Source organism: Cuculus canorus, chromosome 8 (assembly GCF_017976375.1).
Source record: "Cuculus canorus isolate bCucCan1 chromosome 8, bCucCan1.pri, whole genome shotgun sequence".
Classification (NCBI taxonomy): domain Eukaryota; kingdom Metazoa; phylum Chordata; class Aves; order Cuculiformes; family Cuculidae; genus Cuculus; species Cuculus canorus.
The window spans coordinates 4,661,733-4,684,857 of NC_071408.1; the positions used below are offsets into that span (position 1 = coordinate 4,661,733).

General features: G+C 52.2%; 1 protein-coding gene across 3 annotated transcripts; it reads right to left on the reverse strand.

Annotated features, from left to right (window-relative positions):
• Positions 1-89: 89 nt before the first annotated feature.
• On the reverse strand, positions 90-21,771 carry LOC104058164 (ADAMTS-like protein 2). Of its 3 annotated transcripts, none has more exons than XM_054073074.1 (18): positions 21,675-21,771; positions 15,182-15,324; positions 12,987-13,062; positions 12,371-12,473; positions 11,302-11,447; positions 10,126-10,249; positions 8,796-8,876; positions 8,208-8,383; positions 7,514-7,925; positions 6,505-6,913; positions 5,569-5,675; positions 5,253-5,379; positions 4,685-4,898; positions 3,941-4,096; positions 3,403-3,573; positions 1,522-1,698; positions 733-877; positions 90-614 (listed from the first exon to the last, which is right to left on the reverse strand). In XM_054073074.1, exons 1-18 carry the CDS (start codon positions 21,744-21,746, stop codon positions 496-498), a joined length of 2,958 nt encoding a protein of 985 aa, XP_053929049.1. In that variant the 5' UTR covers positions 21,747-21,771; the 3' UTR covers positions 90-495. The 3 variants fall into 3 exon arrangements, with proteins under 3 accessions (XP_053929049.1, XP_053929048.1, XP_053929050.1); XM_054073073.1 differs by having other exon boundaries at positions 5,253-5,382; XM_054073075.1 differs by lacking the exons at positions 90-614; positions 733-877; positions 1,522-1,698 and having other exon boundaries at positions 3,409-3,566; positions 5,253-5,382.
• Positions 21,772-23,125: the final 1,354 nt, after the last annotated feature.

Below are 23,125 nucleotides of genomic sequence, written 5' to 3' on the forward strand. Positions count from 1 at the left end.
TCTCCTTCCTCTTGTGTCCCTCGTCCTCCCTTGCCCCTGGCCTAGGTACACACTTCTCAAACCCGTAGTTGTAAAGTGTATCTCTTTATTGTGTCACAGAATTTTTTTGGTGTGCTTTGGAAATTGCCCCTGTAGTAGAAAAACCCGCAGGGCAGACCAGAGAGACAGCTGCTGGCGTCTGTGCCCGGCTGCGGGCCGGCCTCTGCGCCCCACCGCCTCCAACTAGAGCTCTGCAGGGATCACTACAGCAGAGACAGGCTTTCCCAACTCACTTCTCAGTAGCTTTCTAGGAACTGATGGCGTGTCTTGTGTAAAATCCTCTTGGTGGAGAGGGAACAGTGTTTACTAAGTCCTAGGAATCCCTCCTCGCTGAGCAGACTGGTCTACAGGGACTGGGTCCAAGGCCAAGCCGAGTGGGATGGCTTCAAGTGGTAAAGTCTAGCTTGAGGGGACTCCTGCCCCTGAACGTGGAAGGGAAGACCAGCCTGGCAGCAGTCAGGGTGATTTGAGCCGACACGACCGGCAGCAAGCCTTCCTGTAGTACCAGTGAGAGCACAGCTTCACCTTCAGCACCAGCACGCAGTTGGCCGTCGCTTTGTCTTCACAGTCTTCTTCTGGGGAGCAGAAGCATCCACAGAGGGGGTTAAAAAGGAGATGTGCTTCCCAATCGGAGAGCTGGGCAGAGCAAAGGGCTCCCAAGGGCTCCTCTCCCTCCCTGCCCTCCGGCCTTACCTGGAGCCTCTGTGGGGCACGGCTGGAGTTGGCACATCTGCCTGGCTTCTGGTTTGGAAGTGGAGTCGCAGCCCTGAGCCAGTGCCTCCCCTTGGTAACACTTCACCTCACGCAGTCGCACACCAGCACCGCAGGTCTTGCTGCACTGTTGGGACCCGGAGAGAGGAAAGGAACTGTGAGAGGCAGTTTTTAATTTCTCTATAGTTCCCAAGTTCTTTCTTCCAGTGAGGCCTCCCAGTCCCTACTCTGGAGACTGTTCCTGAGGTTTGGGTCAAATCCCACACTGATCTCAAACTTATGCTCCCGCTTTTTGCTGGAGGAGAACCTCCCTGAGCTCCAGACAAACCCATGGAGGAGTTCACTTTCATCTCTTTAGTGCAACTTGGAACTGGTTTTGCTTTGAGTGTCGATGCTGTGATAGAAGATGGAGAAAACGGCTGCTGCAACCCACGCCCAGCTTCCCTTGTGCTTCCATTCCCTAAATGCTTCCCAGTTAAAATCAAGGAATGGACAGACCATTGACTCCTGGCAGAGGAGGAGGCATGGCTGTACCCTGTATGCCTGCAGCCTGCTCTTGCTGGAGGCAATAATCCACCTGCTCTAAGGTCTTCTCCAACTTGTGTGTACCAGTCCCTCCACCTGCTGCAGATGAGCAGAGCTCATGGGTCCTTCCAGACCTAACAAAGCCCTCAGCAGAAGAGGCCACCAGAAACCCTCAGTGCAGGACATGCTCCACCAACCAGGGTTATGAGGCCTCCTCTCCCCCTTCCCCACTGCCCTGAGCCCTACCTGGGACCAGGAGGTAGTGAACCACGTTGAACACGGCCTTCTGAAACAGGCAGCTTGTTCCTCAGGTTTCTGAGAGGCTTCACAGTGCTTCTCCGGGTACTCCCTGTAAACACCGTTCTCCAGGCCTGCGCACAAGACCACCCGGGTCTTCATCCCTCGCCCACAGCTGGCGTTGCACTGGGAAAAACAAGGTAATAGGCAAGTAACAAATGATGCTCCTCACCTGTAGAGCTTCAGGTAAGATGGCATCCTGCTCAGAAGTAAGGTGTTTAGTGCATGAGCCACCACCAGTACTGCTTCCCACTTCACAGGACCACTGGGTGTCTGCAAAGGAGCCAAATTTCTTAGGAAGCAAGGACAGGAGCTAGTAATTAGTGTTTGGCCAGCACTGGGAATACCGAACTCATCTTGGCTGGCCTCAAGAGCAGCTACCACAAGGGACCTGGAGCAGCCAAGGTAAGACCACAAGAGGCTGTTTCTGTCTTATTTTATGCATATCTGTGTTCTCAAATGCCATGTGGCATATTTGTGTAGCAACCTACATCTTGGAGTACGGACAAGCTTTGCATGGGCCAGAGGGGACCAAGGTGGTGCACTGCAGATAGTTTGGATGGACAAGCACTGCTGAGCCCAAAGCTACGCAGCCCAGCTAGGAGGACTCACTGTCTCTGGACACCACCTAGAGATGCAGCAGGATCTGATTCCAGCTCAGCTCCTAATGCCCACGGAGGCAGCTGCCAATTTGAGATTTCACTGCTTTGAGCGCTTCCTCAGCAGGGCAGGGCCAGCACAGCTGGCTTTTCACCCACCCTCAGCCATCCTGTGAACTCGAGCCGAGCGGCAGAGACCACAGCAAAGGCAAAGAAGCTGGCACACGCAAAGGTGGGGAGCTCAGCTGGTCTTTCAGAGTTCAAGTGAGTTTTCAGCTGCATTGCAGCACGGTGTGTGATCCACACTGCAGGCCAGAGCAGGAGGGTTATGGAACTGCCATGGGTCCCCAGGTTTAACCAGTTTGTGCTCATTACCAGTGCTGCAGTGAGACTCAGCTGAATGCAGTCCACAACCATAAAGGGTAGCAAAAGAAAAACAGAGGTTTAGCTGCGGCTGAGGAGAGGAAGGCATGGTTGTTTCTCTGGTTCCCTAGAAACCTTCTTCCTCCATGCTTTCTGAATCTTTGTTTTGCTCAAGGCTCTACAGACAAAGCTCAAAGCCCACAGATGACTCGATGTGCTCTTTCTGAGTGCTTTGGGGTTTGGGCCAGCGTGTATCAGGAACCCTAAAGCCTCTAGGCTTTCACCAATAGAAGGGCAGCAAGTAGACTGGCAGAGACCGAGTGTTTGGTAGAACGGCACACCTGGACCAGAAAAAAAGTCTCAAGGCAAATCCACAGTCACAGCCTGGAAGTGACTTCCAGGGCAGGGAACTGGGCTGTGGTTCAGGGTTACCTCTGGCTATTATTTATCAGAGATGAAGCTAGTTTTATCGCAGCTTTCTCTTTAGTAGTGGGACCAAAATCTTGAGGGAATGAGCGTATGTTCTGTACAAAAAACTCTGCTGGGGTGTTTGCAACATCCAGCTAGAAGCCAGAGGTGGGAGAGTGTGGTTTCCTTAGGATATTGCTGCCCTCCGATGGATGTCCTTGGGAAGGCAGCAAGTTATACAAACTTTGGGGTGGCCTTTCCGGTACAGCAGAAGACAAGCTGGAGTATTTATTGCTCCTTCCCTCCCTCTGGAAGAAGCTAGGATGAGGATATAACTCTATGGTTGGAAGTCACATCACACAATCTTGCTCTGCCAAGGGAGCCAGGCTCCCACCACCTCCTGTGGGACGTGGGTGGGAAGGAGGGCTGAGGACGCAGGGCTGGTCTTAGCTTTCTTTACCTGGTCCCACTCCTGTTCCACCCAGTGTGCGGGGCAGTTCTTGTCTCCACACGGATGGACAGCCAGGGGCTTGGTAGCTGGGTCACACTGTGAGTCGGAGATGACTTTACCCTCCAGATTGCGGCACGCGATGAAGCGGCTCATGCGTCCCTCACCACACGAACCTGAGCACTTGGAGGAATAAAAGGCATTTAGACACATCAGAAAGCAGGAAGATGGGAGGGGTAAGGGTTGGTTGTGCCAGAAGACACTGGGGGTGCAGCACTGGATCCTACGTGTCTTTAGCGGTATATTTGGCCAGGGGCTTCTGTTCTCCCGGTGTTGTGAGCCTCCCAGGTTACCGAAGGGAGCTCACCTCACAGCTAATCAAACTTACAGCACGGTGAGGCAAAACCCCAGGTTATTCTAGCGTTTTTAGTTTAGCCTCTGCCAGAAGAAAGCCAAAAGAAAGCAGAGGCACAACCGCCCACCTGCTCCCTCCCACCAGCCCTGCAGCTCCGGCACCAGGTACGAGGAGAAGCAGACCCTCCGGACTCACCGGGCCCCAATCTGAAGCGGTCCAGCGGCGGTCGCAGGGTGGGCCTGTGCATGCCTTCTCGCTGCTGGGCTTGCGGGACTCATCACACAGGGGTGCTTCCACCGAGCAGCGCACCTCCCGCTTCATCGTCCCCTGCGTGCCACACCGGGCTGAACACTGCAACAGCCGCACAGTCAGTCCGGAAACAGAGACCAAGGGGGATGAGCAAAGGCAAGGGGGGCAGCTACGCCTCCTCCCATTTTCTTCCTGTTGCACTAGGGAAGAGGGAAGGGCCCCAGCAGAGACAGAAAAAAGGTGAGTCCACCTCTGTCTCTGCTGCTTAATTACTTTGGGTCTTAGAGCTCCAGCGCTCCAAGATGCTGAGGACTGGACTGCTATTCAAAGCCACTGCTCAGCCTTGCTGTCCCAGTCCCAAGTAGGCTGTGGGAAACCAATCAAAGGGATTTTGACTGGGATTTAGCTCCTCTGCGTCCCCATGCTGTTTCCCTACCCGCCCTTAGTTAAACCCTTGGGAAGAGGAAGGTAAAGCCTCTTGCTGATAGGGCTTTTGTTTGGTCAATGTCCTGCTTGAGAAGAGACCTTAGAAAAAATGTTTTGCAATGACCTTTGTTCACTGGGCAGTGCCAGAACTGGGGAGCAGTGGGTAAAGGCAGTCCTGGTTTCCCCACGATGCCTTTGGCTAGGGGCTTCCTCAACACCCAACATCTGCCAGCCACCTAGGAGCAAAGCTCCCCTGCTGCCTACCTCGGACCACTCAGAGAGCTCCCACTGGGGCCCACACGCCTTGTTCTTGCAGACTTTCCTCTCCATGGGCCTGGCCAATCCAGCTGACTCGCAGAGGTCATCATAGGCGGAGCTGTCAAAGCCTGGAGCCAGCATCTTCCAGCAACGCACACTGCGGTACTGATAACCCTCACCACAGGTCCTGGAGCATTCACTCCACCGGCTCGTCTCCCACCTGCACGAGCAAGTCCCCAGGAGAGAAAGCACAAAGGAAAACCCAGGTAAGGAGGACAAGGGACATGGGATAGCTGGGGAGTGTCTGCACACCCAGGACTCCCTGACCCAGTAGCTGTTGCTATGAATCTGCTCATCACATCTGTTAAAGCAATGATGGTCTTGAAAGCCAACTTTGCCCTTAGCAGGCAATTTAGGCAGCGAATTCATTCTCTCTTTTTGCTTAGAATGGGATATCAGGGCTTAGCTATGGAAGCATATCTTCCAGTCCAGAAATGGTTGTATACTTTGAGCAGAAAATGGTCCTTACAAAGACATGTTGTCCCCATGGACAACTGATGTCATTTCCACTCACCGAGGCTGGCAGTCTCTCCCTGTGCAAAATTCATGAGTAGGTTCTGGTCGGGTTAGGGCATCACAGTACGTTTCGTCCACTTCCACTCCATCATATCGGACACACATTGCATAGGAAGTGCTGATACCTGCTGGGCAATCAAGATCCTCTCTTGGTCAGGCTCCCTCGGATCCGAAAGCCTCCTCCCACCACAACTAAACTCCTGGAGCGCTCACTGCATCTGACACTCTACCTGACATTTTAACAAATGCCAGTATTCCCTCCACCAACGGCCACAAAGAACCTCACGTGACAAATCACCTGAAGACAGACCTACCTGAAGTGCACGTGGAACTGCAAGGGGCATAAGCCGAGACTTTCCACCGATACATGTCAGCCAAGCTGATGTCATCATGGCCCACGGGGTTCACATCAAACTCATTGCTGCAGAAAAAGGAGGTGGCATGAGCTAAAAATGAAAAATTGATGTAAACATAATATAGTGAATCTATATTATATAGTTCCTCCTCATTGTCTTTGAAGATGGGAAGAAACCCAGTGTTTCTGCTGTCCATCTCCCCCACCTCGGGCAAAATGGACCACTGATAAGCAGGGAGTATAAAGCCTTAATCCACCCCCTAAATTTAATTAACAAGGCTATAAAAAGCCATGGGTCAACACCAGGAGGCATCATTCACAGTGACACTTATCTATGGTCTTTTGAAGGCGCAGGTGCCTTCAGCCTCAGTTCACGCTAACACCTCAAGAGGTATGATGTGAGGTTGGAAAGAGGAGCTCAAGCAAGGTCCCTCTTATCATGTAAAGTGGTGGGAGAGTTCACATGTGGCTTGCCAGAAATGGGTACGAGTTGGCCCTTGTTTTCCTGCCAAATGTTGAAGTTGCAGAGGCGTGTGTGGCCAGAAGAATGGAACAGAAAGGGCATGATGTGCTAGTAAACACTTGCATGTGATGAGCTACAGACTCCTGGCCCTCTTAATGATTCCATAAATGTTGACCCCCGGGTTCTTCAGAACCCATTTTACTGGATCCCTTAGAGGCAGGGGTGAAATACATCCTGGGAGCTCTGCATTGGGCCAGTTGTGCTAATCGGTCTTTGGAGGACACACCACTGGCCAAGCATCTACAGCAGCTGCATGGATAGACATTGGAGAATGAGCACACCAAAGACAGCAGTGAGACTACCAGAGGATTGTCTTGGCCCACCCTCCCAAGTTAACCATGATCCTGTTTTGCCCAAAAAATCAAGTGCCACCTTTCAGTGCCAGGGGCTTGCAGAGGCTCTGCCTGGCTGATGTCTGCGGTGGGGCTGGCACCTAGCTGAGGGCTCTCCGCAGACGCCATCGTGCTGTAGTTGGCTGCTTCCCTCTGACTCCCAGGAAATGCCTCCACCTTCAAGTCCTCCAGTGAGTTCTTACGGGTGGCGCTTTGCGGCCACGGAGCAGCCATTTCGGTCCATAGTCCTGCTGTGGAGTTCCTTGGGAACAGCCTGGCTGCCAGGTGCTGCAGCTCCCTACAGAAGGCAGTGTTATGTGGGTCTCGGTGACACAGTCGCCTGAAGAGACGAAGCCTGGAGGATGCTATGCGGCTGCTCTCCGAGACCTCGGACCTCCTCATGCTGTAGGGTACAGCTGTGCTGATGGAAATCTGATTGAACCTGAGAGCTGCAGGGGGGGAGAAAAACAAGGATGCTTTAATCATCTTGGGTGGCTTATACTTCAGCATGTGATACCTAACAAGGCACAACCAACTGAGTATTCAGCCTCAAAATCATGCCAGCAGGCTGCACCAACAGGCTTTAATTGCCCTGACCAACTTCACAGATGCTCTCTGCTCATTGCTCGGGAGCTCCATTTTAGCTCAGGTCAGGGCTTGGTTTGAGCAATGCTGCAGGTGGACTTTGTTCCTGAATTGTCTGGCTTTCCCAGACTGACAGCAGATCTGACTCATCACCTTGCTTTCACCTGATGATCACTGGACTCTTGCTGAGACCTGTTGCTGTCACTGCCGTGTCTACCAAGCTCAGATGCCATGGGACTGCCCTGAGAGGGCACTGCCTGATCTGTATCCCGGCCACCCTCTCCCAGCTCCCTTTCCCGTAGGGAGATACTGGCCCCTGTTGCTCCCTGACAGTCTCCACCATGTTAGTAATCATCTTTCCCTCATCTGCTCTGATGGTAAAGCCACTTTAAATTTCAAGACCAACGTGAGATGACTGCTTTCAATGAACAACATGGGAAAGAGGGAAAAACAAAGCAACCAACCCAACTCTGCTTCTCCACCAGTTGCTGCTGCTTCATCCTCCTCTCCTGTGTTTGCATGGTAGACCTGTCTCATCTGGAAGTCATACTTCTCTTCACCTTGTTCCCAGCCCCAGTCCTGTATACGACTGGTGGAGTTGGTTTGGAAGAAGGGCAAATGGCTGAAGCTTAGATCCTCATGCCCTTCTCTTAAAGGAAGCTGTTCATTGGTATCATCTGGTGACAGGGAGAGCCATGTGGCATTGAAGTCCTGAGCAGCTCTGGAGTTGGCTGGGATGGGATGGTTCTGGCTGGTCTCTGGTAGGTGATGATAGAGAGGTCTGTCTACAGCAGGGGCTGCAGTTCGGAGAAGCGGTGTCCGTGGTACAGTGTAGTCGTAAGTTATGTGTGGCATTTTCCCATTAAAGTTATAGTACTGGAGGAAACGGAGAAAGAAAACAAAACCATTTTTATTTTAAGGCCATGTATTTCCCAAAGACCTCTTCTAGCCACATCCATTTTGTGATGGATGTTAAGAGGAAGTAGTATCCTCATACACCCCTGAGGAACTCCTCCCTCAAGGCAATATCTGGCTTCTTCAGCCACCTGCGCACTCAGGTTTGGCTTGGGAAGCAGATTAATATTCCCTTTGTCTGAGGGAGGCTCACAATTTTGGGTCAGGTGAGACAGGAAGACCTACAACTCTCTCCTCACATACCATGGCGTTCAGAGACTGGTTAGTGGGCCCATGAGCTATGATATACTCCAGCCCGTCTGAGTTCAGGCTCGAGGGCCGCCGGTACTTGAAGATCGTGCCAGCTACCCTGAAGTTCTGGGGGTTGTCAATGGCGGAGTTGCCGTTGAAGAAGAAATGCCCAGATTCATCTGCAAGTGCTTCAAAGAGACAGAAAAGGGACAAATGTGATGATACTCCATGCAGAGCACCAGGGCTGTGCTGACACTGAGGAGAGCAAACAGCTCATGACTGAGAAAAGCCCAACAGAGGACAAAGAACCGCAAGCTCTCCACCATTCATCTTCCACCTCAGGTCAGATCAGCAGTGTTCAATGCCTGCTGCTTTTATTTCCCTCTCCAAGAGCACAAATGTCTTCACAACAGCGAGTTCCCATAGTGGTTTCCCAACGTGCCACCTGCCCCTCACTGCTAGAGGTGTGGTAGCCTTGGTTTATGGAGAGATGGAGTGCCTTGGAGGAAAAGTTCACCTGGACAGAAGCGAACAGAGCCCTCCACCCACCTCCCAGGCAGCTGAACTGAGATTTCCCATCCATCCGGTCCCTCTGCTTACCTAGGATGTTTTCGGTTTTCCTGCGCTCAATAATGAGGATGTCTGTGGCACCAGCAGGGATGTTGGTGATGAACACGTAACCTGAGGAACAGAACAGAGTTCTGTTTTATTCTGTCCTGCGAACAGAATAAAAAGGTCTACGAAGGGAAAGCAGCTCCTGGGATAAGTGTGTACGTAGGAGGGCAGTGCTGCCCTCCAGGGGTAGGACACTACGGACATAAATGCATGTTGTGCCAGTCTGTGAGCTCTAATCCCTGCTCCTCTCTCAAGTCCCATTACAGGTCTCCAAGGCTCACTCTGAGCACTGCTGGGTTTGGAGTCAGGAAGGAACTGCACAACAGTTTGGTTTCAGGTGTGCGAATGAACGTGCTCTCACACTCTTTCCGGTAAAAGCAATAAAAAAGCTTACTAGTGATCAGGGCTGATGCTGACCAGGGGATGGAAAAGACATAGGTCCCCCCAGCTCCTGAATCAACAGAATTTGTCTCAGGAGTAGCATAAAAATTGACCTTTTGAAGACAGAGGAAATAAGAAAGCTCTTAAAAGAGATGGTTTGGCGGATTGTCTTTCGTGCTAGAAATATAGGTCTCATCCGTTCTGCAAGATTTTATAAGGACTGGAATGGGAGGCCAAAACTGCATCTGTTTTGCTAGGAGGGTGAGCATCATTGCCCTGCTCTGGAAAAGAGCCCGGGTGCTTCTCCAGTCTGGGTTCTGCAGAGAGCGAGGCAGACCAGTGGAACAACAATGTGAAATGATGTTCCAAAGCATCCTCAAACCACAGTTAATTAATTACTAATGAGCATACCACAATCTATTCCTTCTGTGGGTGGAGGAATGGGCCATAAGGTTGCAAGGGATGAATTTCAGCCCAGTTTCAGAGAGACTGTCCCTCGGCTGTGCCCGCCACAGGACTGGGGAAAGCAGGAGACTCAGCGCAGGCTGAAACAAATGCTGTGACCCTCATCGTAGGAGCTTCAGTTTCAAATGAACACGTAGCACAAATAAAAGGAGACTCATTGATTTCTTCAAATTATCTGAAGTGGGCAAGATGTCAAAATCAATAGGAACAAATAGATCCCCAGCTGCTTCCTATTGTAAAGAGGTGAAGGGAAACCTTACCAGCATAATATACAGCTCATCAAACCAATCTCCTCTGATGATTAAGTGAAAAGGACAAAATACAAGCATTTAAGCAGGGGTGGCAGTCTTCAGCTCTTTCCACCAAGCAGCTGGGAAACTCCTACCCGCATTCAAGGCAGTCACCCTTCACGCCAGCTGGTGGTAAGAAGGAGCAGGTGAAGTCTCCGGACTGTGGTAGCAGGGAATACCTATCTGTGAGATTGCCTTTCGGAAGCTGCCCGAGACACGGTGGCAAGTGCTGCCGTCCCCTCCACACACCCTGCATCTGTCCATCGTCCGGGGTGAGTACAGGCTCCCATCGCACCCAATCGGCTGCAAAGAATAAAACAAGAGAAGGTTTCCTGGGGCCAGCGTTATCTCCACAGGTGAGCAGCTTATCAAGGAAATGCTACCACGCTCTTTCGGTGAGGTTCTGGGGGAGGACCTAGATTAACTTAGAAGAGAGTAACGAATCCAACAGCAGGAGAAATTCACCTGTGTAACTTGTGAGCGCTCACGCTGTTGCCCCAGGAGCTGGGGCAGGGGCCTGTGCGTGTAGGTGAATGGAGTGAGGCTCGAGTGAGTTCTTTTGGTTCCTTCTCTCTCTGAGTTTAGGCCAATCCTTCTCACTGAAAAACTCACAACTCAACTCTCCTCCAGGAGATGCTGCATCAAAGGCAGCCCTTCCCGAGGTTGTAAGGCACCTCTAATAGTGTATACAAGCACCCTTATCATAGTATCATAGTATAGAGTTGGAAGGGATCTTAAAGATCATCTAGTTCCAACCCCCTGCCATGGGCAGGGACATCCCACTAAATCAGGCTGCCCAAGGCCCCATCCAACATGGCCTTGAACACCTCCAGGGATGGAGCAGCCATAACCTCCCTTCATCCTTGCCGTATGAAATGAAAAATCAAATGGAAGATTTTTAGGATTTTTTTTAACTGGATGATGGTGTAAACAAAGCTGCAATTCCTTCTTCTCTGTGCTGGAAGGAAAGTGCTGTCACTCAGCAGGAACACGTGGATATATATAACTCCCTTTACGTGAACCTCTCTAGGAAGGGAAAGCAGCTCCTGGGATAAGTGTGTACGTAGGAGGGCAGTGCTGCCATCCAGGGGTAGGACACTATGGACATAAATGCACGTTGTGCCAGTCTGTGAGCTCTAATCCCTGCTCCTCTCCCAAGTCCCATTACAGGTCTCCAAGGCTCACTCTGAGCACTGCTCTCCTGTAGCCCACAGGCATTCCAGAGTGAATGTAATTACTCCACACCAGGCCTCAGTTTCAATTCCCTGCTGGGACCTCCGGCCTTGCGATGACTAGGAGATCCAGTCATGCACTTGCCCTACCAGTTCCTGTGCTACTACCTCCCAGAGCCTCACCTCACACTTCCCATCGATGCAGACCCCCTGATAGGTTCTGTCCTTGCAGGAGGTACCATCCTGAGCTCGGGCCATCAGCTGCCTCTCTCCACTCCGGGTGGTGCATTGGAGGTCACAGGGCTTGTTGGAGATACTGGTGTAGTCATCTGAACAGACACAGGCAGAAAGTCACCAGGCGGCTCAAGTTGCACAGAGATGGACAGCAAGGAAGGGGACTTTTCTCCTATCCATACTCATGGTTTGACATAACCTTGGATATTCTTGGTGCCCAAGATGAAACCCTGATGCTACAGGTATTATAGAAATAAACAGTCATGGCATGAGGCTGCAGCTGGAGACCATGCCTAGCAGGAATACTTCTTGCTGCCAAAGCGTCTTCTTTTCCACACTCTCTCCCCTTTGCAGCGCCACCCCCTGTGCCAGACACAGGAATCTACATCAGCACACCCCAGGCCACACAGAAGGGCAAGCGAGACCTGTAAGAGGGGCACTGACTGTGTGGGGCTGTGGCCAACTACGCCCCACTTAGCTGAGCAACTGAAGCTGGAGGTGCAGGTGCTCTGTGTCCCCTTGGCAGCTACTGGAAAGAGGGTCATATCTTAGGTGAACTCAATCTGGGCCTCAATGGCCATTGGGCAACCCACATGAAGTCATTTGTCTCGCCTGTGTAGGAAACGGATGGGCATCCTGCTCAGAACAACCCACCACCAACCCAGTGGGAAGCATGCTGGGTGCTGGAGGCAGCCAAAATGGTAGAAGGCACAAAGAGTGTGAACACCCACTCTGCCAAGATGACTGCTGGTTAGCCAAGACAACTCAGAGAAGCCTTGTGTCCTCTCTGCCCACCACTGCTTGCTGCTGTAGGATCCAAAACAGGAGCAATGTGGTGAGAGAGGAGGCCTGGCTGGGTGGAGTGGTTCTCCAAAGCAGAGAGCATAGGGAAGCACTTCCAGACCAGCCAGGAGCATCCATCCCGTGTTCCCTGGGACTTTCCCCTTCTCCCATGTCTGAGAAGATCCTGTGGGTGTTTTCTCACCCTGATCCTTTGTGTGAAGCTGTGAATACCCACCTGGATAGAGAGGCATCCAGTGGTAGTAGCGCTTCCCAAAGGCTTTGGCATTGAAACTGGAGCACTGCTGCTGTTTGAAGCTTGCTGTGTTGGCTGGGCAGGGCTACGGAGGGAATAAATGTCATCAAAAGCTCTCTACAGCACAGTCATGGTTGTGACAGCTGCTTGTACCTGCTGCATCCTTGCAGGATGAAAATGCCCTGTCCACCCTGGAAGGAATCAGTGTGATGGACTTTGAGGCGCTGTAACACAGGCAGAAAGGCCAGGCCTCCATTGCCAAAGTCCCCTCAGACAGCTGTATTTAACAGTCATGCAAAAAATACTTCCAGGGAAGGGAAAAGCATACTGGAAAACCTTCATCCCTACCCCCACCCCACATCAAATATGTTTTCATACCCTTTTCCCCCCACCTCTCAGTCTCAGAGAGCAGGGCCCATCTCCCAACACCTTCAAAGGTGCGCCATCGACCGCTCCGGGAGTGGATCATGCCCCTTGTCAGCACTCCTTGGACAGACCAGTCACACCCCGAGCAATGGTGCTCTTGCAGATCTAAGTGTAACTCCTTAAGTCCCAGACTCCTCTACCAGGACCAGTCAGTACTGGAAGTGGTCCTCACCTGCTGTTGGCACAGTTGGTAGTGTTTGGCTTGACCAACACACATGGTGGTGTTTGCTCCCTGGGGCATCTGGAGCCTGCAAAGCAGAAAGTAAATGAGCTGGACGTGTGTGAAGCACTCCGGTATTTAGCACGATGGAGAAGCCAGGTCTGACTTCATGAGGAAAAGGAAAGCAGGCATTTTATTGCAGCAAAGCCTTCTGCACCTAGACTAGCCAACATCTCTTCTGAAACACATCTTCAGTGCTTTTAGGAGGACTGTGACTTTTAATCTACTCTCATTTTAAGGCAGGTTGAGCAGACAGGGAACAGCTGCAGTGTCACCACTGCTGTGTCCCTTCACCTCTCAGCTCCAAAAGAGTTGATGTGACAGAAGGGCAACAGACCTTGAAGATCCATCACTCTCATGGAAGCATGCATGATTTAAAGTGAGCAGGGGATTTCAGGATTTGCTGAGCAGCAGGCAGTGAGATTGCACCTCCCATGGGGATTGGCTGCCTTAAAATATTAGCAGGAAAGGCTTGGTACAGACAATGAACCAAAGCCACAGGAATTTCTCAGCACTTGATGCTTTAGCTCTGACCAGCAGGAGTTATCCAGGGGCTGCTGGAGTCCTTGGCTGAGGCAAAGGCGAAAACATTCTTGAAAGCTGGGGAGATGTAGTGACAATGGTTGAGATCACAGATTAGGAAAATGTGGCATGTTTAAAGGTCAACACCAGACAATGTGTTAATAGTATTGGAAACTTAGGGTGCATTACGCAATGAAGAATTCTGTAGGCATATTCAGGATGGACTGGCCAGAGGTACTGCAGCCATCCCTCCAGAGCAATGCTTTACACAATGTAAAGCAAAGCCTAAATTCACATCACAGGGCTTGAAAACTGTCATCCCTTCCAGCCGAAGCAGAGCCTGCCTGCAGGCTCAAACAGAAATTGGTTTGTGGGCATCCTTGGCTTGCAATTAAGCTGTTCTCCTTAAAGCCACAGAAACCTTTTGGCTGGGTCTTATGTTGGGCTTTTTGTTTTAATTCAGACTTGAACCCTGGAGTAAAATGCCACAGCAAAGCCCTCCCCACCCAAGCTGTGGAATCACAGACAGAGCAGATGCCAAATCTCTCTTCTGGCAGCAGGCAAAGGGCAGAAGGGCTGCTCTGGCTGCAGGGGGATTGCGACACCCCCAGGCTCCCTCACGCCCTGTTTCCCATTGCTCTCCCATGCTCATGGTGCACAGGGGAGGAGAAGCAGTACAGAGACATTGGCAAGCCCCGTTAGTGGAGAAGCCACCTCCAGGTGCTGCAGATCATCTGGGTTTGGCTGCAGGAAGGGCCTTAGTCTGAGCCTCCTCCACTCCAGAGTGCATTGACGCAGAAGGGAGCGCAGGGCGGGCAGCCCCTATGGGCTTGCTGTGCTGCAGGATGCTGGCTCTCATTAACATCTCTGGAGCATGGAGCAGCAGGTTGGGGAGGTGCCCCTGAAGGAGGAGAGTTTGGTGGCAAGGTGACCCAGAGGGGACAGCGGGAGTTGAGGCAACTGAAGCTTCCAAGCTCTCCCCACTCCCACAAACCCTGCCCAGGTGATACCAGGACCGTAGCAGAGGTAGGGGACAAATGTGGCTGTAGGGGACAAATGGAGATACTGTCAGGTGACAGCCAGATAAATGACAGAGGGGAAAAGACTTGCAAGCTCTGCAGGGAACAAAGAAGGGAAATTGCTGAGATGTGGCTGAGCTGGCTGCTGCCAGGAGTAAATCAAGTCCCCATAAGACGTCTGGGAAATGTACCCACATCCTCAGCACAGGGACTGGCTACAAATCAGGGTTAGGTCGGTCAGAGCAGCCACAGTAAGCTACGGATTGCAAAAGAGAGGATAAGAGGAACAGAGCTAGTCTTCTCCAGCCCACAAGCTCATCATCTTCAAGTCTCCCACAGACCCCAAGAGGAGACAAACCCCTTGCTCCCCATGGGATGAGCCAGGCTGAGCAAATGCGATGCTTAGGATGCAGTATGCCTTCTTCGCCACCGCCTACCCCATGGGCAACAGCTGCCTTCCTTTCCCAGAGGTTGCAGAAGACAGAAGGGACAACCCAGGAGGGTTGCAAACCCAGGAGGTTTGGCCCCAAAATGCAGGTCGGGGCATCCCATTTCCCCTCTGCTGCTTGAGACCTGGCCAAGAGCGCAGGCTGGGACACGACTCACCTCTGTCGCAAGCAGTGCCTCTCCCGGGACGTCACGCCTCCCCCGCAGGACCTGGAGCAGGTGGACCAGGAGCTCCACTCTCCCCACCACTTGGTGACTTCTTCATCCCAGGGGCCAGCTCCATCTGCTGCCTCACTACTGTCCTGACAGAAACAGAGGATGGTTGCTGGAGAACCTGGCTCCTCACCGGGAGCCCCGTGAGGCCACACTAGGCTCACGCATCTCAAAACTCAGGCCACGCAGAGGCTTTCCTGCAGGGAAGCTGGGGGTAACGCATCTGTCAGTTGCTGGAGATGCATTTCAACAAATAAAACTTCTCTTTTTTTTTTAAAGAATTCAACTCAGATCCACGCTCTTCACCCTCCAACCCTCACAAAAGTCATTTTCAAGAGTGCTCCAGAACCAGAGTCTCCAACAATTACTGTTGTCTCCAATTCCCATCCACCCCACTGTGCTCAGGAGAGGATTGCTCCCTCTCCCAACATACCTTGCTGGGGCTGAGCCTTTAAATCTGGCAAACCTGAGCTCCCTGGTCCCAATGTAGTCATTGCAGTAGGCTGCTGTTGGCTGTACCTCCACAGTTTCCAGCAGGTAAGGGATTCTACATTTTAGCTGGGTTTTTTTTCCTTACATTATTTTCCTGTTTAGTGTCTGATGGCCTAAAAGCTCCCAGGGACTTTGGCAAATTTTCTTGTGCAGGAACTAATTTGCTGTTTACTGAAATACAGCTGTGAGCATTGTTAAATGCAGCAATGAGTTTAACGCAGCACGGTGATTAGAACGGATTTACCCAGCTGAAAATGCTGACAGTGCTTCAGAAGTAGAAGAAAATTAATAATTAGTGCGCAAGAGGGGTCTGCTCTGCTAAAGCAAGGGCTCGGGGAAGTGGTTTCAGTGTGACTATAAACAAAGCGTGCTGGTTGGTGGCTGATGGTCCTGTTGCAAAGAACTGGTCTGCAAAGTATAACTGATGGATGTGAAAGAAAACTCAGCAGGCTTTGCTCATCACTTGATGTTTTCCGTTCACTGTTTTGGTTGACTGTCTCTAGGCTTTAGGCTCTTTCGTGGTGTAATAAAGCCAAAGTGGTGTTCTTGCCTGAGAACTTGTCACTTCTGCAGTGTCTGCCAATAGAATGTCCGCTGGTAGAGGAGATGCAGCTGGCTTTATGTTTTTACAATGTTTTTAAGTTGTAACTTAGAGTGGTTGAAATGCTCACAGTGTCTTTTCTTGGGGATAGCCAGAGCGTGTTGAAAACTACTCTGCTGCAAAAAAAACCACCACATCACCTGATGCCTTACTCTCTAGGGATTATAATAGTTGATTTAGAAAACAACACAGCAAAACTCTTTGCTGTACTTAGGTATTCTGCCTAGAGCTGGCTTGCCTGGCAGGGACCAAAGGCTGTGGCCAGCAGCTGAGTTGCTCAAGAAGAAAATGAAATTTAAAATAAACAGACGCGTTTTTAAATATAAATTTTTCTCTTCTTCCAAACGATCATCTCGACCTATTTCCTATGGCAATTTTTGTTTGGCTATATATTATCAGATTGTAAACAGAAATGCTGACTATGTAGTTTCCACATTTACAAAGGGGAGAAACCAAAGGTCTCTTATTGAAAGGTATTTTCAGCTAAAATCTTTCCCTGACCCCTTCTATGCCTCTCTGTGATAAGCATCTCAAAGTTTGTGGAGGAGGAGCTCTTTGCAATTCTTGTTGTTGGGATCATAGAATCACTAGGTTGGAAAGATCTTTGAGATCATTGAGCCCAACCGTACCTGTCCACTACTAAATCATATCCTTACGCACTTCATCTACCTGTCTTTTAAACACCTCCAGGGATGGGGACTCCACCACTTCCCTGGGCAGCCTCTGCCAGTGCTGATAACCCTTTCAATGAAGAAATTTTTCCTGATGTCCAACCTGAACGTCCCCTCGCAAAGAAGGCCAACGCTCTACCTGGTGTCTGCACAGAGAGCTCAGTGCAATACAGATGCTCCCATAAGTGGGGTAATGATGAAAGCTTCCGATCTACCACCTCACTGAGCAGTCACGTGAGGTGCATGGACTGCCCGGAGGGAAGGCACGGGGAACAAAAGCTGCAAATATTTACATAGCTTTTCCCATGGTGGCAATAAAAATTTGTGTGGTTGTAATCTGCGATTCTGCTCCAGAGACTTTGCAATCCAAATTGGTGAGACGGGGCAGAAAGGAAGCAGGCAAAGGGAATGAAATAGCCTGTTTACTGACCTAACCTTGGATAGGAAGGAGACTTTGCGTATATGGAGTGGTGGAAAGCTGCAGACTCCTTCTCTAGGTTAGTGCTTTTGGGTGTTTTGCCTGGATGCAAGGAGACTTGGCACGTGGTGGTTAGTGCCATAGCTGAGGCCTGGGGAAGATCAGCCTTCCTCTACCTTTCTGTGTCTCCCTCTTCCAGTTAGAACACGACACGTAGCTCTCTGCATTATGACTTTCAGGAATGACAGGAGCCCAAATGAAGATTTATTGAAAGATGCTAGTCAAAGAGACTTTTTTTTTTTTTCCAATAAAATGTGTTCCCCTATTTCCATAAGCCTTGTTCCTGCTTCCTCTCTGCACTGGAGGCATCAATCACTTTTTAATTAGATTGATTTGCCTCTCAGGATTTCCATGACCAAGCTCCCTTGCCAGTCCTTGCCTAGGAGCACTTATTTCCTTTTGTAAGCAAGGACAACGCTGAGCTGTCCCCTTGGCCAGCGAGACTTACTGCACGACTGCATCCGAGTCCTGTGCCTGGTGACATGGAGAGGGAACTTCAGGTACTGAAAGCTGGGGCAGCTGCTTCCATTTTGTGCCAAATTTATTATATGGTCAGAAATAAACCTGCATTAACCGTGCCACACAAATGGTTCTTGTTTTTAACTGGAGATCCTTGCACTTTCCAGATAATAAACTAAGGACTGTGGGACAGACTCCAGATTAGATTAGCTCCTAGCTTTACTTTCCCAAGCCCCTCAGCAAATCCCAAGAGTTCCCTTCTGGCCAAGTGAATGTCCCCCCCGCTCCACTTCCTCCTTGCAGGGGAAATCAAAGGAGCTTTACAACAACTCTTTTACACCCTCCTGATTATAGGAGATGCTGTAGCTGCTCTAATTTGCACCGTTTCCCATCACAGAAACAGGGCAGGCTGGAAACACTGCAGCAGGAGATGCACGTAGGTCTTTCCAAGGCTCGCTCTGCCCGAGCGCGGGTGACGTCTCTGCCTAAAAGAGGTAAGAGGGTCAGGTATGACTCCCCGGTGATGAGGAATATAAGGCCTAGAATTTACATCCGTAGAAAAGACAGACGGAGTTCCAGTTCAGCCAGGTGTTCTCCACAAGAATTTCCCCTGAGGCGCTTGTGGCTTGGCACGGCCGATTACACAGCTGCACTTCTTCCTCTCTGAAGCCAACCAAGTTATTTCTGTGCCTCTGCACCTTCGCCAGGGGCCGTGCAGCTGAGCCCGCGACGGCTGCCCTGCTGTCCCCTGGCTGGGATGACCTGAACTTTGAACCCCAACCTGCAAGGGACTTCTCCAGGATTAAGCATTTGTCTCCAGGTTGGCCAATATCAATGCCATAAACATCAGTCAGTCTCTAAGCCAGCGCCACTGAAAGCTTTTTCTGTCTAGCAGAAGACTCAGCAGCTGCTTCCCCTCTCGCTGCTGCCAAACAAAGGCTGCCACAAACAGAAGGCTTCGACCTCGCAGAGGAGGGGGGCCTGGACTGACATCCTATCGGATTTCCAGGCGGTCTTTCTGAAGAGCTACAAGGGATAAAATAACATTCTCTGCCGAGTCTCTGTCATGCTCTGGATGAGCTCTGAGCTGATCCCAGAAACCTGGGAATAACTGCAATTACCGTGTCGGTGGTCCAGCCGCCTGCGTTGCTTATTGTTCTGCCTAATCTTGAGATTCATTAGAGCCCGGGTCCTGGAAAAAAAAGCTGTCTGGGAAGAGAGACCACAAACATTCCTGTCTAGTTCCCTTAACAGAGGAGCTGAGGGGGGAAGGCTCTCCGTGGCAGTCCGGCATGCCTTAAGGACAGGCCCACCACGGAAGGGCACAAGTACGCCGTTCTGCTCAACCTCGTCAGAGCTTGCAAGACTACCAGAAACAGCAACTGAAAATGAAATAAATTCCTCACAGACCTTTCCTGAGGCCATGAACTGCATGTCCTCTACCAAAAATGTCCATATGCCCTTTACTTAAGGGCTTCTCTCCGCAACAAATCACACTACTTGCTGAAATACTAAGTAGCTTCAGATGTCCTGGTGCCTGGAACAGACCTCATATTATTATCTGGAAGTGAATGACCACGCTCAGTGCCCCGATCTGGGTTTCCCATGTCATGTTCCGACTAAAGCTGTGGCGACAGACTCTACCACAACCCTGACTAAACAATAGCATTTGCAATTGCACCCTGATGTTTTACAAAAGAATTGGTGTTTGCGTAAAGTTACTTCTCATCCCGCCTTTGTTTCATCCTATTCATGTAGACTAGAGTTTGTAACAGAGATTCAATGTTGGACCCAGACACAAAATCATATTTTCCTTAGATAAACTGAAATGAGATATTTCAGAAGGGGTTTCCGATGAGGGGAGGGTACCCTAAGGTAAAAATGAGCAATAATTTTTATGGGATCAGGAAGAACGCTAATCTGGGGGAAAACAGTAAGCTTGCTAAAGGTGTGATACTGCAGCAAAGGAACAGAAGTCTGGATACATAACGAGGTGCAGATGAAAAGCAAATTAGAAAGCTGGTGAACAGAAACCAGAGAGCTATCAAGCGCTGTTCGTAATCCTGCTGTGACAGAAAGTTCACAGGCAACCACATCTGCCAGGCCAACTCTCACCACGCAATCCTAGATCAGAGTGCTCTGTGGGGATCTCCTGGAGCAAAGGAGTCCTTGGAGCCAACCCGGCTACAGTGCCAGCATGAGCTTGTCCTAGGAAGGGCTGAGCAGCCGTCCTCCCAGCCCTGAGCTTGTCCTAGGAAGGGCTGAGCAGCCCTCTTCCCAGCCCTGGAGCTTGTCCTAGGAAGGGCTGAGCAGCCCTCCTCCCAGCCCTGGAGCTTGTCCTAGGAAGGGCTGAGCAGCCCTTTTCCCAGCCCTGGAGCTTGTCCTAGGAAGGGCTGAGCAGCCCTCCTCCCAGCCCTGGAGCTTGTCCTAGGAAGGGCTGAGCAGCCCTCCTCCCAGCCCTGGATGCCCTCGGCTTATGTTGCTGTACAAACACAGATGCTGGGGGCAGGGAGGACCACAAGCGACCAAGGCTTCTGTACACGTGTTGATGGAGGAGTCCATCCAGGTCAGTTCCAAATGAAAGATTTCACATCTGTTTAGCTTGACCTGGCTTGCCCTGCCTGAAACTTCTCTGAGTTATCCCTACAGCTAAGGAGTAAACAAAAAAGGCAGCAGACATACATGAAGGTAAAAACACAGAGATAATAAGACACTTGAACTTTAAAATGAAGACAACCCTAGAACAGCGGGTGCTGCGTGGTCCTCCTGGTGATGCTGGGAGTAAGGAAGGAACCTGCTCTGCATGGTCCTCCTGGTGAAGCTTGGAGTAAGGAAGGGACCTGCTCTGCATGGTCCTCCTGGTGATGCTGGGAGTAAGGAAGGGACCTGCTCTGCATGGTCCTCTTGGTGATGCTGGGAGTAAGGAAGGGACCTGCTCTGCATGGTCCTCCTGGTGATGTTGGGACCGTGGGGCACCCTCACTCCCTGCCTGCCTTTTGTCCATGCCAGGCAGCTGGGGTGCAGACATAGGGGGTGAATGTGAGGGACCCATGCCAAGGTCCCCTTCCCAAGTACCTCCAGGCCGAGGGAGCACAGACCCCCAAGTCCCAGGAGCCAGGAATGCGTGGGGAAGGGCGAGGGGCTGCCTCCCTGAGGCACCCTACCTGCTCCTGCCCCAACCCATGCAGGGTACGGGAGAGAGGGTGGAGGAGACAGGGAGAGGGACGAGGGACCAGGAGAGAGGAATGGGAAACAGGGATGGAGGGAGGGACTGGAAGAGAGGGACTGGGAGGGAGAGAAGGATGGAGGGGGAGAGAGGGAATGGAAGGGAGAGAGAGAACAGCAAGGAGAGGGATGGATGGAAAGGAGAGATGGAATGGGAGAGGGGGATGGAGGGGAGGTAGGGACCGGGAGGGACAGAGGGATGGAGGGGAGAGAGGGATGAGGGTAGGGAGAGGGAACGGACAGGAAAGAGGGACGAAGAGAGTGCCCGGGAGGAAGAGAGGGATGGAGAGGAGGGATAGAGGGAATGGGAGGGATGGAGTGGAGGGAGAGGGGGAACGGCAGGGAGAGAGGAATGGAGGGAAGGGAGAGAGAACGGCGGGGAGAGAGGGACCGGGAGAAGAGAGATGGAAAGGAGGGAGAGAGAGGGATAGAGAGGGATGGAAAGGAAGGAGAGGGGACAGGGAGAATAAGACCGGGCTCGAGCGGAGGCGAGCGGGCGGCTCGGGCGCTTACCTCGTGTCGGCGAGGGGCGGCGGCGCCGAGGAGGAGGAGGAGGAGGAGGCGGAGGCGGGGAGCGGCGGCCATGCCGCGGGCTGGGGGGGGGCGGCCCGGCATGGCTGGGGCAGCGCCGCCCCTCCTCCCGCCCGGCCCCGCGGGCACGAGCGCTGCCTCCGCGCAGCCAGCCGGCAGCCAGCCCCCATCCCTCCATCCCTCCATCCCCGAGCGCTGCCTCCGCGCAGCCAGCCTGCAGCCAGCCCCCATCCCTCCATCCCTCCATCCCCGAGCGCTGCCTCCGCGCAGCCAGCCTGCAGCCAGCCCCCATCCCTCCATCCCTCCATCCTTCCATCCCTCCATCCCCGAGCGCTGCCTCCGCGCAGCCAGCCTGCAGCCAGCCCCCATCCCTCCATCCCTCCATCCCCGAGCGCTGCCTCCGCGCAGCCAGGCGGCAGCCAGCCCCCATCCCTCCATCCCTCCATCCCTCCATCCCTCCATCCCTCCATCCCCGAGCGCTGCCTCCGCGCATCCAGCCTGCAGCCAGCCCCCAGCGCAGCTGCCTCCATCCCTCCATCCCCGAGCACTGCCTCCGTGCATCCGTCCCTCCATCCCTCTATCCCCTAGCGCTGCCTCCGTGCATCCACCATGCATCCATCCCTCCATCCCTCCATCCCCGAGGACTGCATCCGTGCATCCAGTGTGCATCCAGCCCCCCGTGCTGCTTCCTCCATCCCTGAGCACTGCCTCCGTGCATCCAGCGTGCATCCATCCCTCCATCCCTCCATCCCCGAGCACTGCCTCCGTGCATCCAGTGTGCATCCAGCCCCCAGTGCTGCTTCCTCCATCCCTCCATCCCCAAGCGCTCCCTCGGTGCATCCAGCCCCCAGCACTGCTTCCATCCCTAAAAGCTGCTCCACGTATATCCATCCCCAGGCACTGCCTCCATCCCTCCATCCCCAAGTGCTGCTTCCATGCTTTCATCCCTGAGCTCTGCCTCCATCCCCAAGCACTGCTTCCATGCTTCCATCCCCAAACACTGCCTCCATGCATCCATCCCCAAGTGCTGCTTCCATGCTTTCATCCCCAAACACTGCCTCCATGCATCCATCCCCAAGCGCTGCTTCCATCCCCAAGCTCTGCCTCTTTCCCTTCATCCCCAAGCGTTGCCTCCATCTCTCTGTTACCAGGCACTGCCTCCATCCCCAAGTGCTCCCTCGCATGCCTCCATCCCCAGATGCTGCATCCATCCCCAGGCGCTGCCTCCCATATATCCATCCCCAAATGCTGCCTCAAGTACATCCATCCCTTTCTGTGGGGCTGCGAGGGACCCACATGGATTGTTGAGTCCAACCCAACTCCTGTCTCTGCACAGGACAACCCCAACATTCATACCGTGTTTCTGAGAGAATTGGCCAAATGCATCTTGTATGAGCTCCAACAAAGCCAAGTGCTGGGTCCTGCATTTGTGA